At 35.6% G+C, this 14,699-nt stretch overlaps 1 protein-coding gene across 6 annotated transcripts in view; it reads right to left on the bottom strand.

Moving 5' to 3' along the window:
* Positions 1-14,699, bottom strand: part of ATP11B (ATPase phospholipid transporting 11B (putative)) — a 55,870-nt gene that overhangs the window by 14,092 nt on the left and 27,079 nt on the right. For 3 of the 6 annotated variants that reach the window (XM_026045199.1, XM_026045195.1, XM_026045194.1), the window contains exons 21-29: positions 13,343-13,445; positions 12,528-12,673; positions 12,375-12,434; positions 11,279-11,406; positions 10,225-10,363; positions 8,844-8,867; positions 7,328-7,393; positions 6,931-7,034; positions 6,281-6,446 (exon numbers count right to left, since the gene is read on the bottom strand). In XM_026045199.1, coding sequence (XP_025900984.1) covers positions 6,281-6,446; positions 6,931-7,034; positions 7,328-7,393; positions 8,844-8,867; positions 10,225-10,363; positions 11,279-11,406; positions 12,375-12,434; positions 12,528-12,673; positions 13,343-13,445 — 936 coding nt within the window. Of the gene's footprint in view, positions 1-2,455; positions 2,542-6,280; positions 6,447-6,930; positions 7,035-7,327; positions 7,394-8,843; positions 8,868-10,224; positions 10,364-11,278; positions 11,407-12,374; positions 12,435-12,527; positions 12,674-13,342; positions 13,446-14,699 lie in introns of all 6 variants that reach the window. The other 3 variants (XM_026045197.1, XM_026045196.1, XM_026045198.1) reach the window with 2 other exon arrangements.

Genomic DNA, 14,699 nt, shown 5'->3' with positions numbered 1-14,699 from the left:
TTAAGAGATCCCCTTAAAGTTGTTTACCATATACCACAAGATGTACTTACAAACTCGAACGTTTTACTACACTCTCATGTCTATGAAGGCGTATAAAAAATGATAACATCACATTTCATTTGCATTCAGAGGTATTCTCCTTTTGTTTATCAACAAGGAAACAAGCACATTTGCAGAACAAAGCATAACCCAGTTTAACTTGGCACTACAGCCTTCTCAAAGCTTTTACTACATGTTTATACAACACAGAAAAAAACCAAAAGTCTGTTCAACACCCTCCATGCAGGCTGCGGTCACAAAAGATGCAAAATTAAAGTGAGGTGTCACAGAATTAGCCACTTACTGCTACACTGACCAGGCAGCTGCTTCCTTCCACATTCCTCCAGTTTTCTTTGTTTTCTCTGCTTTCTAACTTTTGATACAAGGACAGCTGCCCTGGACACCACAGAAGCGAGCCAGTGGTCTTCACTCCACATTGATTTTTATTTAGTAAGGCAAAGCAAATAGTTTCCATCTATTATTTGATTTTTCTTTTTACTGTTTTAGGTAAGGATCCACAAAATCATTTCGGAACTTCATCTAACTATGAATAAAAAACTACAGAAACTCGAATCTTTGGTTCTTTCTTGTTCTTGTGCTTCACAACTTCAAACAGGCAGTAAAAGACACTCAGAACGAACAAATTTACATACTCCAGTTTAAAAAAAAAATCTAACATACATCAGAACTGGATTTGCCTAATCATTTGTTAGTTTTTTCAACCCCCTTCCCCAAGTGTAAAATAAAGAAAAACTCCCCAATTTGGAAGTATTCTACTATTCTCAACATTTTAGTAAGTATTCTACTATTCTCAATGTTTATGCCATATTCATAGACAGCTTTTTTTTTTTTCTCCATTCATCACCCAGTTGCATAACATCCCAAATCTCAGTTTTGAGAAGTTTAACAGCATTTTTCCTTGCAAAAGTTTCAGTGCACACGTGATGCACCACGTCATTCACTGTAATGGCCTAATGAGAAAAGAGGTCCACTACAAATATATTTCATCTGGGGTTTTAAAAGGTGAATTATTTCAATATCGTAAGAACGTAAAAAGTTAAATAGTATATTTCTAAGTCTGCTAAAATCAAAGAGGTATAGTGCAGTCTGCCTTGCTTTAAAGTTTTTAAGAGCTGAATTTTAAAAACACTGTCTCCCTGGCAAGCCACAGACTTCCAGGTATGTTTTGGTGTGTCAAATAACAGTAAAATGAGGAGGAAGTGAACATCAAATTTCTCCTTGCAAATGTGTATTCTCTATGAGGGAGGAAAAGAGAATCTGCAATGAATCTATTTTTCCTTTTCCTTCTCCTCACCTTGCCTCCTTTTCCCCCCATTCTTACTTCTCTGTTTTTTTCTTATTATATTTTTTTTAAAGAAAAAAAGGATTTTTGTTGTCTTTGTTTCAATTAACCCTTGAAAATATTCTGCAAATTATTAAAAAGGTCATTTGCCTCTCTCCTATATTCATGTAATTAAACAAACAGGAATGTATTCCTCCCAAATCTAGGTTCCCTGGGTGCCCCAGCACTAGCTTATAAGTTTCATCATAGAAACCTGAGTGACCTTTATAAAATTCTTAAAAACAAACATTCCCTGAATTATTTCTTGCCACAGAACACAGACATAGCTAACAGTGTGATTAAAGTGTCATACAGGATTATGTATAAGAATGTTTTTGTCTTACAAGTGGAAATCTTCATAACATTTCACATATGTAACTCAATGCATTTGACAAATTTCAGAATTTTACCCTACATGCAGAGACATGTTTTAATCTTTTTCTTGAATAAATAGTTAAGACTTTGTACTCAAATGCCTTTGGGAATATGTATCTGTAACACATTGAAAACAAACAACACTTTATAGAAGCATGAAATAAATGCAAAAGGCTTTTTAGCTTGCTGCACAAGTAGACATATGCACCAAATTAAAACATATTTTTGCACTTTCAAAACAAGTGAAAGCAAATTAAAATGGGCAAACCACTTGCAATAAACTGCTGCCTGAAATATATGGACCTTTCTGTCACGGCCTTGTGAAGATGAAATTATCCAACATGCAAAAAGCACTGTTAATTTGGATCATAAAGAAATAAAAGCGCCGTAACCATGCTAGAAACTATGATTATTTAAAAATGAATGCAAGAAGAGCTAGATCTGTATTCTGAAAGTTGTGCATCATGCTAGGGATACTCTTCCCTAAAAAAGAATGCCCAACACATGCTACTTAGGAGAAGCAGTTGGCTCAAAAAACACAGAGCAAAGCCGAGAAAAATACCAAACTGAATGTAACTGCACTACAGATACTGCCCTCTCAACCCACTAATATTCATGCCTCTTCCATCTCTCTCAGCACTGGTTAGTTCATCTTCAGCATGCATAAGAGTTGATGAGGAACTGTCCCTCCTACTCTACCTAATTTTGCTCAGCTGATTCCTTGCCCTGGACAATGGCTGCAGTGCGATGAACTCGTCACTTAAAGCAACTCTGTTGGAGTACATCTACAATTGGACAGAGAAGGGATGGAACACACATGTCAGTAAGGAGCAGCAGCAATTTTCTAAGAGAAAGACACAGGACAAGACATTGTTATTTAAGTGGAATACACATCATATATAGAACACAAGCCTGATACCTTCAGGACAACCCCTGCGATCACCACAGTAAGTTATATTTTGCTAAGAACATTCTTAAATGCTCCTTAGCTTTCATATTGAGGAAAAAGGCCTATACTTTACTGGGGTCTTTATTCAATATTAACTTCACTCCTCAGTAGTGATTCATATTTACCCAAAGATTGAGACCATCCTTCTGGCCACTTCTTCCTAGATGATTTTATAGTAGTTGAAAAGAGTGGCAAGAAAAACAATACACATTCACCATACGTGCACTGGAGAAGATAGAGCCAATCCAGTGTCTCATACTCACACTGAGGGTCACTTTCCAACATAGGACAGATTTTATTTTTTCCCCCATAAGAGCAGTATTTGCATTTGAAGATTTACCACGAATAAAATTTCTCAAGTGTTTTTCTCTCCCACCGGTTAAATTTCTTTGTTCTTTTAGGAACACCTTAGCTACATGTAACATCTAACTGGTGAACAATTAACTACCTGTTGATGTGATGAACTTGTACTAAATTGAGGTAGGTTACATCAAGGCCTATACATAGCCCATGCAGCAAGGCAGACGCCTGCAGATGCAGTGAATTCGGAGCATGGACTCGGGTAACACAGCCAGCCAGGGTGCTCCTGGCTTCTGAAAGGCACTAGCAGCTGAGCAGTGCAGAAAATCGTGCTAAGTTTGCTCACTGCTCCCAGGGAACTATTTTAAAATTTGGAACACGTGGGATAGAAACAAAAATAACTGAGACAGCTACAATTTTTAAAATTAGCAACTGGTTCATGTAAAAATTTTTCTTGCTATGACAAAACCTGTAAACTAAAGCTCTTGTTTTTCAACAAGAGCTTTTCTTTAGTATGAAACTAGAGCTTTTTTCTTTAGTATGAAAATACACTAATTTAGTCATACAGTCAAAAAGGAAGAATTAAAAATAATTTCATTAGGCACAGGGTGCATCTATACTAAGAAAAAAGCCACATTACATTAGCAAGACAGCTCCATATTCACTTTTCATATGATTTCTGTAGAGAATTTGCTTATCTTTTTGGACAGACCTTCTTCTAACTCTAAGTGAGCAGCAGAGTCCTTTCCTCTGCTTTGAAAACAGGAGGAGAGAACTTACTGGAGATCTTAAACAAGCCTAAGGAGGAATCATCATGAAAGCAGCACCCAGTCACTTCCTGAGAATAACTGGGCAAAGTTAGGCTGTTATGTGGTCATACTCACTAGTTCCTCACCACAAGAGTGGCCTATGAAGTTCTGTAGCGCTGCCTGTTCCATTATGAGTAGAAAAACCTCAACAGAACAAGTCTTAATAAAGTAACAAAGAGATGTCTTTTCTTCTGCAAATTTTTTTTTTAACTGAGTGGATATATACACAGAAGTGGCTGAATGGCCAATGAAGCATTTCTGGTCAAAGGAGTTTTCAGGTCCCTAGTTGAATTCTGCAATTTCAGGAATTAGGTGTTTTCAGGAAAAAAAGAGTATTTCACTAAGCGTGGACCTGCAGATGTTGTCAAATGGCAAAGCGAAAAGGGAATCAGAAAAACAAAAACTGTTAATGGAGGAGCAGAAATCAAGATGGCCTTGACCACTAAGTTACAGCCACAAGAAGACGTCAGTCACTGATCTTTCCTAACAGAGAGATACCTGATCACGCCCATTTATCATACAACTGCAATGGAAACAAAAGCCATTTGACAGAATTTGACAGAAAATGACAGAATTCAACCAGAGAGCAAAAGAATACAAGGAGAAGTGTATAGATAAGGTTAGAGACTAAATATTTTTTGTTGTTATTTTTACAAAAAGTATTTTTGGGGACATGAAAAAATTGAGCAACCATCCTAACCCACCAACACCAGATGGAAAAAGCTGACTGTAAATAATTCAGCAAGAACGGAAAATATTCAATAAAAAGAGATCTGCATAATGTGCTATCAAGGTTTTTATCAAGTCTGGAGGAAAAGCTTTCTGGAAGCTCCCACTTCATTACCTGGGATTTTGGATATTAAATTCCAAGGCTGGCCAAGGCAGCTAAATACTATGGCAGTTCCGAAAATGGTTAACGGGGTATCTTGGTTAGCTTTAGGTAGGTCAGTCTGACAATGATCCTCAACAAAAGAAAGAATGCCTCATATGCATTTTTATTAATATAAATTAGAAAGTAATAATTTAAAATGAATCAGCATACAAAAAAAGCAAAAGAATTAAAGGGTTAGCTGTTAGAGGTATCAGCATTGATGTAAGGCAGTTAAGAGCTCTGTAAGGCACATAGCTCAAGGTAATTTGGATTAAGCAACTAGAAGACCACAGAAATCAATGTGGCACACATTAAATGGATTAAAAACTCCTAATAAGTTTCAGAATACAACTGTAAATGGGATATGATCAACTTTCTATTTACTTTCAATTCTTTTTCTGGGCCATATGCCATTAGGCTTCTCAGCAATGACCTAGAGGCAAAACAAAATAATCACTTTCAGAAGAGAAAAGGATACAGGAGTTAACAGGTTGGTGACCTGTTATATTATTTAGTAAAGAAGATTCATTATTTCCAAACTTGACCCTGCTATATGCTCTGCTAGAATATTATGCTCAGTGGTGACATTCAGAATTCAAGATGGACCATAAGGAATGGCAAATATTATACAAGAGGCACAAGAATTATTAAAAGACTGGAAAACTTGCTTTACAGGAAGATTCAAATCTACCCTATGTATTCTGTCAGTGAGAAGATTAACTTGATCAAATAATAATGGAAAAAAAATGCAAGTAACAGAAGAAAACCTCAATATAGCAAAAAAAAGTTATAAGATAAAATGCTGAAAACTGGAACCAGAGAGAAGAGCTATTAGAAAAACGCATGAGGATGACTTCTCCATTACTGTCACTAAAAACAACAGCACTCAAACACAGATGAGCTTTGTACCTAACAGACAGCCTCATTTATAAAAGAATGATTTCAAGGAGTTTGTGTGTGGCCTGTGTTAGGAGGAGAAAGATTCTATTATCACAGTAGTTGCTCAGGCCTCATCCATGAATTTATGAAAATATTATACAGATAATTATCTTTAATTATATAATCAACAACCGAAGACATATCATATGGTATGATCAAGATTTAAGAAATACTAATTAAACCAAGCCCTACTAAAGTGATTTGAAAAATCATTGCTTTCATTACATTTTAAGTGCTATTCAATGTCAATTACAGTTGAAGAGAGAGCTTCTAGCTAGACAGAAGTGAGAGACAGTTTAGTTACCAGATTTAAAGCAGTATTAAAATGTACAATGTAAGCCTTTTAAAGAGTTGTAACCTGAGATGTAAAGGATTGAATTATTCTACTGTTAATAATTTGATTATTTGTTAGTGCTGATTTCTTGTAAGATGGTATCTTAATTTTGGTAATTTTAAATTAACATTTATCTTTCCATATGAGAACACTGTCTTATGCTTTTGAGATCCCTGTATCATGCATCAAACATCACAAAAAAATTAAGAGGTTGATTAAATGCTAAAATGTAACAGGAAAGATTAACTGGCTAACCAGGCAGATTTAAATAAAGGCATTCTTCTAAATACTAACCAAGTTAGATATAAAAACATAACATTACCTGAGCTTTTTCAGTACTCGTTGGTTGCAGATGTCTGTACAGCACTTTCTTCACAACATCAAGAAACAAACAGGCAACTACTATGATGATTATGGCAAACCAAGCAGAACCACTTGACAACAGTTGAACAAATACGAAGTACATGTCCTGGGTATGTAAAAATGGCCTGAAAAGTTAAAAAGGTGGCAATTACTAAACTAAGCTTTTAGAAACAAGAGTACAGTTAAAACATCCAAACTTATGTCAACCAACAAATCATTTAGCATGAGAATGACAACTGTATGGCGTCTAAGTCTTACAGTGAGTTGGAATATACATATGGATGGATGGATGGATGGATGGATAATGTCTTCATGTCTCCCCTAAATGTCTTTAGGGACATGGTTTAACAGGTATGGTTTTGAAGGGTTTACAATTGGACTCGATCTTGAAGGTCTTTTCCAACCATAATGATTCTATGATATTTACAGTCACGGCCTGTTGTATACGAGTAATTCCTGTCCTTCAACACTCAACAGCATGGCTTTAACTTCAAAAAGAATGAAAGGCAAACACCACTCCACGTTTAGAGATTTGTTTATCAACCGGTAGGTTCTTTCATAACTTTATTCATCGGGTGTGTTATAGGAAAGAGAGAAGCAAACACTCACCAGATAATTCCCCCATAAAACAAGGAGAATATGAAATAAAACACAATGGATCCCCAAGTAACAAAATGGTTTATCCATGTCCAGAAATGAGTTTCTAATGCCATCTAAAACAAAAACAAACAAACAAAAAATGTAACGAACTTGTTTTCTCCCCACTTCACAAAATAATGGCAAATACTGGTACAAAATAATTTGAATATACTTGCAAAATATTATCTCAAACACTATTGTTGGAACACGAACTATGAAGCTAAATTTTATCCATCAGGAAACATAAATGTCTATCTCGATCCCTCAAGAACTGATACTTTATAGAACTTTTGAATCAAATTAAAATTAATATTGCATTATGTGCTTGCTTATAAATCCGAACACAAGGAATACTGTAATATCCTACCTTCATCGTAACAGTTATAACCATGACGGTGAAGACCAAAGTACCAAATGTCCAGTTTCCAAACATCTAAATAAGAGGCAAAGCAAGGCAAATGTCATTGAAAAAGACTAGTTAGAAACATCCGTAATTCAGATTTCTCTCAAGTCAGCTATACTACTGCAACAAGTCTATGGACAGAAGCTCGCAACTTAACTAATCACATTTAAAGGCAGAATACAACACAAACTACTATAAAAACAAATACAGCTTATCACATAAGGGCAAAATTAACAGACCACGAGATATATTCCTTCTTGGTTCAAAACAGATCACCAAAAAGGCTACATGAACAATGAAGAAGCCCAATACAGGAACATGGAATGATAGGATAATGAAGATACCAAATTCACCAGTTAAGTGTAAACATCCAACCAAAAGCAAATATTGACTGGCAAATATTCACTTCAAAATAAATGCAAAACACGTCTCAATTTGAGTTTAAACATTTTCATCATTTTCAACATGCAGCATCATTTGAAGGTTTGCTTTTTTTCCAAGCACAATTTTACAATTCAAAAATAATGGTGCCATTATGTTTGTCAAAGGAAACACTACAGAAAAGACACTTTTTTTCAAGGCCAAAAACTAAATATTTAAAAATAGTTATGCTTTAACCCTAAAATACTATGTTTTTGTCGCTTTTTCAGTTTCTCACCTACATAAATGGAGCCTAAACTCTTCACAAGTCCTACAGCAATGAAACTCCAGCTCTGACAAGCAAGCGAGGAGGCCAGGTTCGTACTACATGTGCCCTTATGCAACCCCAGATCCACATGGCCATTCTGCATGGGTCCAACGAATCTGGGATGCTCATGGCAAACGCTGCTTTTTGGCACCTAGCTTGGTGACTGACACATTGAACAAGGCCTCTTTTCAGTAGTTGTTAAAAAAAAGTAAGCAAGCAAGGAGAGAGGTGCTGCATGCAGACAGGCAATCAAACTCATCCTGGACTGGAGTGGTTAGTGGAGATGCGAGACTGGGGTTAATGCAATTGTAGTCCTTGATACACAGCTGACTCTCCTGCTCAAAATCAAATCAAAACAAACAAGCAAAAACCTGATCCCCCCAGCACTCTATTAATATAGTTCTCATAACTACTTTCCTCATTTTGATACATGGCAAAAAAAAAAAAAAAAAAAAAAAAAACCAACTAGTCATGACTTTCGACAATTTTAAAAAGGTAGATATTTGGTTTTATAGGTCTTCTGAAGACCACTATAGGTTTGAAAAGTAAATGGGGCATGTTTGACAAGCGGTATTTTGAACTAAAATGAGGCTGGTGCTTTCTTGCAACCTGTGAAAGAAAGTGTCTTTGCTAACACTGTTCTAAATGGTCACAGAGTCAGAATACAAAATATGAATGGTTTTTTGCCACCATTTTATTTTTGAACATATGTACACTGTGGATGCTGCATCCTTTAATCCTGTGAAGTAACAGATACAATAGTTTGTATCTCCTGCTCTTCTAGGCTCTTACCATTTGCCTGTTAGGTTTCAATATCTGACGACATGCACAGCATGAAAGAGGGGGGAAAAAAAGAACTAAAAGATCAAATTGTTGCACAATGTGTTGCTGTGAGCCTAATAAACCACAAATATTAACAAATTACGTACAATCTGCTCTCTTGTGCTTTGCTCCAAACTGATAATTTGATGAAAAAGGAGGTTTCTATGGGCTTGTGGCGTTGCCCTGACCCAAAGCTCCATCACACAGTCTGGTACTGAGATCACTTCTTGCACTGCTACAAGGGGACACTCCTGGAGCACAAGTTTCTCTTACATTTATCTTTTCCTTTTTCCGGCACACACTAAAATTGCAACTTACTTTAACCACCATGGATATTTTACTGCAACACACAGCTCTAATAGTTTCAATAACCATCTGTTAGCGAATACAGAACAGGTACAAGATGTCTCCAAATACATTTTTTGTTGTTGTTTGTCACATTACAGAAAATATTAGTAGTCAAAGCACATCTGAAAGCAAAGCTCTAATTTAGGAGGCTCATTCTCTAGCTATATGTAAAGAATCTTGAAGTTAGTTTATATGAGAAAGCACATAAAAACCTTCCCCAGAGAATTTACATAAACACAGGCTCTGGTCTGGATTTCTAAAATACCCCCTACACATTTGTCACTAGATACAAAGGAAAAAGTCTCTTTCCACATCGCAGATGCTTACTAAGCAATTCTGAAGTGAAGAGCTTTGACTTAGTTGACAACTACTCAAAAATGCACTGATCCATAGTGTCAAGTCGCTTCATTAAAAAGCTACAAAAATTCCATTACCAATTCACAATTATTTCAACCGGAAAGTCACGTAGCCTGCAAAAGTTCCTACATTGATTGCAAGAGGATGCTAATGAGATTTGATTTTGGCATCAAAGTAAACAAAAACTAAAACAAAATTGAAGACAACTGCAACACATTTTTTTTTTTATCCAGAAAGAACTGATCTTCAAAGATAGATGCTTTCTTACAAGAGCAAGTCTTCTTAAAAGCAAAATAAATAGCATTTAACAAAGTAGGAAAGCAGAAATGTAATGTATTACTATCTGTAATTTAAAGAATTGTGCTAACTGGAATGTGGAAGTCCTACATCACAACTTTTGCAAAAGAAACACTCGAAACATAAATCTAATCACATTCTTCCTCATCCAGATTCCTCACTTTGGAAAATGTTAATGCTGAGAGAATAAAGGAATAATGGCAAAGTCTCTTTGATATTTATGTAGTTCATAAACCCCTAAACACTTGGCAAAACATGAATAATTTTGAGTAAACTAATACAACAGAATTTTGCAAAATTCATTAAATAAAAGTCACCATGAATTATTGTTATTATTAAAATATTTTACCTGGCCATTTCCCAGCAGAGAAGTGTCTTCTCCCATTAGAAGATATGAGCCATAAAAGAAAACAAATGCATGAAAGAAGCCCAAGACGGTCCAGTAAAGAAATGGTTTAAACCCTAGATGGGCATTTTTACTGATGTCTCTGCAGAAACAAAAAAAGATTTTGGATTTCAAATTAGTTGTATATAAGATATCAGCTACTTTGCAGGAATGCTATTGCTTGCATAAACCCAGCCTTCCACTGTATTTAATAAACACAGTGATGCATTCAGTGAATGCTAACATTTGGAAAAAAAAAAAGTTTAACCTGGACAAAAGAACAACTCCAAATTTATTGTCATTATTTGCCTCTGCTTTAGGCAACTGTACTGAATGGGTCAAGGTCAGAATAGCACAAACAAGAATTCCTCTCCTTAGAGGAGAATTGTAAGATGAACAAAAGGCCACATCTCCTAACATTTTCAACCCATTCTTGCTTAAAAGACCTTTCGGGGCTGCAGGAAAGGGACATGGTAGAGGAGAGGGGAGTGGTGGGCGACAAAATAAAAAGCTTCCAAGAAACATTTATTAGTCACAAAAACGGACACTTTTCTCCAATAAGCAGCATGCAGTGCAATACGCTGCCACCAGGAGGACATCTAATTCTACAGAAAATCACTTCTCTGTTTGGTGAAGCACCTTTGCTGTGATTCACTTAACCACAGTGCACAAGTTTTTCTTGTCTGAGTGACTTCCACTTCCGACATGTAATGGGTGAGGACCTTATAGATCACTGAGCCCATTGCTCAGTTATTGTCCAGTGTTAACACAAGTGACTTAAAAATATGTTTCTCTTGAATTCCTAATTTGAATTTGCTTTGGGGATGAAAATTTAACTTCATTTCTTCCTTCCTTAAGACAGTTATTAAAAAACAATTTTTAAATTAATTTAAATAAATAAGCTAATATAAAATACATGTTACAAATCCTGTAGGAATGCATAATAGCAAATACATCTGCAGATGCCTGTTTTTCTAAATGATGTGTGACTATGGCAATATAGAGAGGATATACATACCGGTACAGCACAGGTTTACTCTGTAATACATGCGGATGCACATGCTGTTCAAAAAGACTGTAGATCAGGACAGGCAAGGAAGTGAAACAAATATTGTACAAAGTCAGGTATACACTGTCATAGAGCGTCTGAAAATGGAAACAAAAATTGAGTGTTGTAAAGAAAATTACTTATATTTTAAGTCTTCACATTGATAGCGTCAATAAGCATCTAGCTGTGTGTGTTTAGTAGGAAGAGTTGTACTTACATACTCTACCTAGTGACATTTTATGATTTCTGTTGTAAGTTAAACAAGCCATCAAATTTTGAAAGTGAATCTGGGTATTTGTAAACTATAACATCTGTCTGGTTCTTACAATGCCACCCTTTTCCATGCAAAAAATCCCCAGTAGCAAAACAAAGGCATGCAGAAGTTGTTAAATTTCGTAGGTCTCTCAAACAACCCAAAATGAATAAAACAGTAATAAGGAAGTTGTGTTATGGTATACACAAAATTTGTGGACTCAACAGCACCAAATTTAAGTGTACAGAAAAGCCGTTGAATAAAAAGTTATTTTGCTATTCATTAACTGAATGTAACTATCTACATATTATGACTACAATTACTTTCAGCGTGGGAAACAGAAGCCCGAAAGTTAGCCAAACAGCCTTGAAAAATACCAGTCAAAATGTCCAGCAAATTGCACTACAGATTTGTAGTATCTCGGGAGGAAAACATAGACCTGCCAAGTAAAAATTTCCCTTTGGAACAGAAATATTTAAAGGTCATTTTAAAACCTAGATGATTTTGTACTTCTGAAGCAGCTTCAAGGAACACATTTACCTGTTAACATACATATTTGAGAAGTGGACTGCTTAGCTCCAAACTGAACAAGAAGTTCATATGGAGTTCACAGTAATAAAATCCTCAAAGGGGAGTTTTCTTTTAATTATACAATCAATTCCCTCATTAGCAATATTAAAGCAGATGCAGAAAATCTATCAGCATATCTGCTTTTGAAGGGAGGAGGGGCAAGAGCAATAATTCATTGTTTTCTGCACATTTTTCTAGTGATCCCATATATGCTTACCAAGATGCAAGACATCCAATACTTACTTGTTGTGAAAACAAACAGAAGAACTGATATAAAAACTGTGGTGTAATAAAGCACACATTCTGCAAAACAAAAGTGAAGGAAATATTCAGCATCTCTTTCTTATAGAGAAGGATTACACATTTATTTTCATGAATCTCACTCAAAAGACTTACCTTATAAAAAAAGTACTGTACAAGGGTTGCTATTCTAATATAGTAAAAGTGGCCATGAACAAAAAGCAACTTGGAGAGGAATTTAAACCGTGCTATTGCATAGTCGCTGTTTCTTACAGCTTGTCTTCCTTCTTTTCCCATGATTCCTGTAAAATTTGGTGAACAAGAAAAACAGATTACACATCTGCAAAATGAAAGTTTATTAAACGTATATGTGAAAGTCATCTTGGTTTTTGCACACTTCAGCATTATAAAGCCTTCAGCTGGCTATGCCCATAGTCTTCAAAATCAGGAGCACAACTAGACATTACATACATCTGTGTTTGTGATAGCATTAATTCATTCATATATATTTTGTGGTTTACACTTTGAATTTATATATATATATACATATATATATACACACACACACATACACACAAACAGATATTATATATCTATACATATAGATATATAAAGGTTTAGGCCAATAACAGTTTCTCAAAACATATAATGAAAACCTTTCCTTAGCAATAAACTAGACACAAACAGCACTTCTACAATGACATATAGGTGGTGTAGACAGAGAGGCATATGGCAAAGAAAGGCTTGAGGATCAAGTTTACATTGAAGGTGATGACCTGACAGTGATTGGAGTTATCCACTCCTATTTTTTCATGCTGAGCACTATCGAGATGCTGGTTAAAGCAAATCCTTTCTGCTCTTAAGACAGCATAAGCAGATCCATATTTGGATTAGTATTATTCACGATCTAACTCTCCATTAAAAACCACATCTTTTTTTTTTTTTTTTCTCCCCCTTCTGACAAACGTTACCTATGCCAACATGTGCTTCTTGTATCATGCTCACATCATTAGCACCATCACCAATCGCTAATGTTATAGGTTTTTCTGGAGAAGTTTTTAACAGTCTCACTACCTGGAAAAAAACACAGAAGTTTAGAATTAGGGGCTTGCTCTGTAGCTGCCTGTGTAATTCCTGAGCATCTTAGTTACTTACCTGTCAGTATATGTAATTACTGCATTTTGGGAATGGGTACTCTTGGGTAGGAAACACCTTTATTATTTAATTATCATTTAGCAAATTCATACTCTCCTTATAAAAACTGTTTGCTATGGTGCACAAGTCTTATTTAAATATGAAACCTGCTTATTTGGCATAAATAAAACATCCACATATTTAACTTTCCTTTCACAATTCTTTATTTGTTATTTTATCACACAGAACAGTCTGTCTGATACTGAAAATTTCAATTTAATTAAGGGACTAATCCAAGGTTTAATCCCCTTCATCAGACTGCTAGCATCACATTTTCAGTATTACACATAGTCAGGTTCAGCTCAAAAGATTTTTTTTGGTATTGAGGGGGAGAAGGAAGAGAAAAAAAGCTAACTAATAAAGATCAGTATGTAGTGCTATTAAGGAAAATAGCTTCTCTCTCTCTCTTTTTTTTTTTTTTTTTTTTTTTTTTTAAAAAAAACCCAACTTCATATCACCAATGGGTATTCCCAACCAAGTCCTGGAAAGTATCAGGAGAGGTAATAGATGAAAATTTTTTTCAGGCTCTAGAATCCCCCAAAGAAGAGCTGACAACTCTGCTGCTCCCAAAAGATAATAGACCCTAGAGATGAATTAATCAAATTAGGTATTTGATTAAAGAAAGTTCATTAGCCTTCTAATCCAGAAGTGTCTGAGCTGCAGAGGAGAGGGTGCTGAAGATAGCTTCAAAAGGCTGTCTGAAGAATCAATCACTGAAGAGATATTGTGTGATTCTCCAGCATGCTAGAAAGCACAAAAGGAAAATATAAATGGAGCAACAACTGCCTGTAGTTCAGTAGGTCCAAACACCTGTATTCAAATAATTGAGAGGTGTTGGCAGTGGCAGTGCCTCGATTCAGGAGTGGTAACTCACCTCCCAGAATATACACGAGGATACAACAGCGATTAAATTCAGGCCACAGTCCAGAGAAATCCACCTGACTGTGGGATACAATTCCTAATTGCAGGTATTGATGTTCAAGTTGAAAGGTTCTCCCTTCTCAAGGAATAATTATGCCAAGTATATTCAACATCAGATCTTAGTAAGCAGTGTTAGAAATGTAGCAAAACTGCAGTGTATCACTTAGATCAGTCCTCATTAGAGACTGAAGACTGTGGTAATTTAGACAGGCA

This window comes from Nothoprocta perdicaria, unplaced genomic scaffold, assembly GCF_003342845.1.
Source record: "Nothoprocta perdicaria isolate Ctin4 unplaced genomic scaffold, notPer1 scaffold_4, whole genome shotgun sequence".
Lineage (NCBI taxonomy): Eukaryota > Metazoa > Chordata > Aves > Tinamiformes > Tinamidae > Nothoprocta > Nothoprocta perdicaria.
The sequence above is the reverse complement of the archived record's forward strand: the minus strand, read 5'-3'. Positions and strand labels throughout refer to the sequence as shown.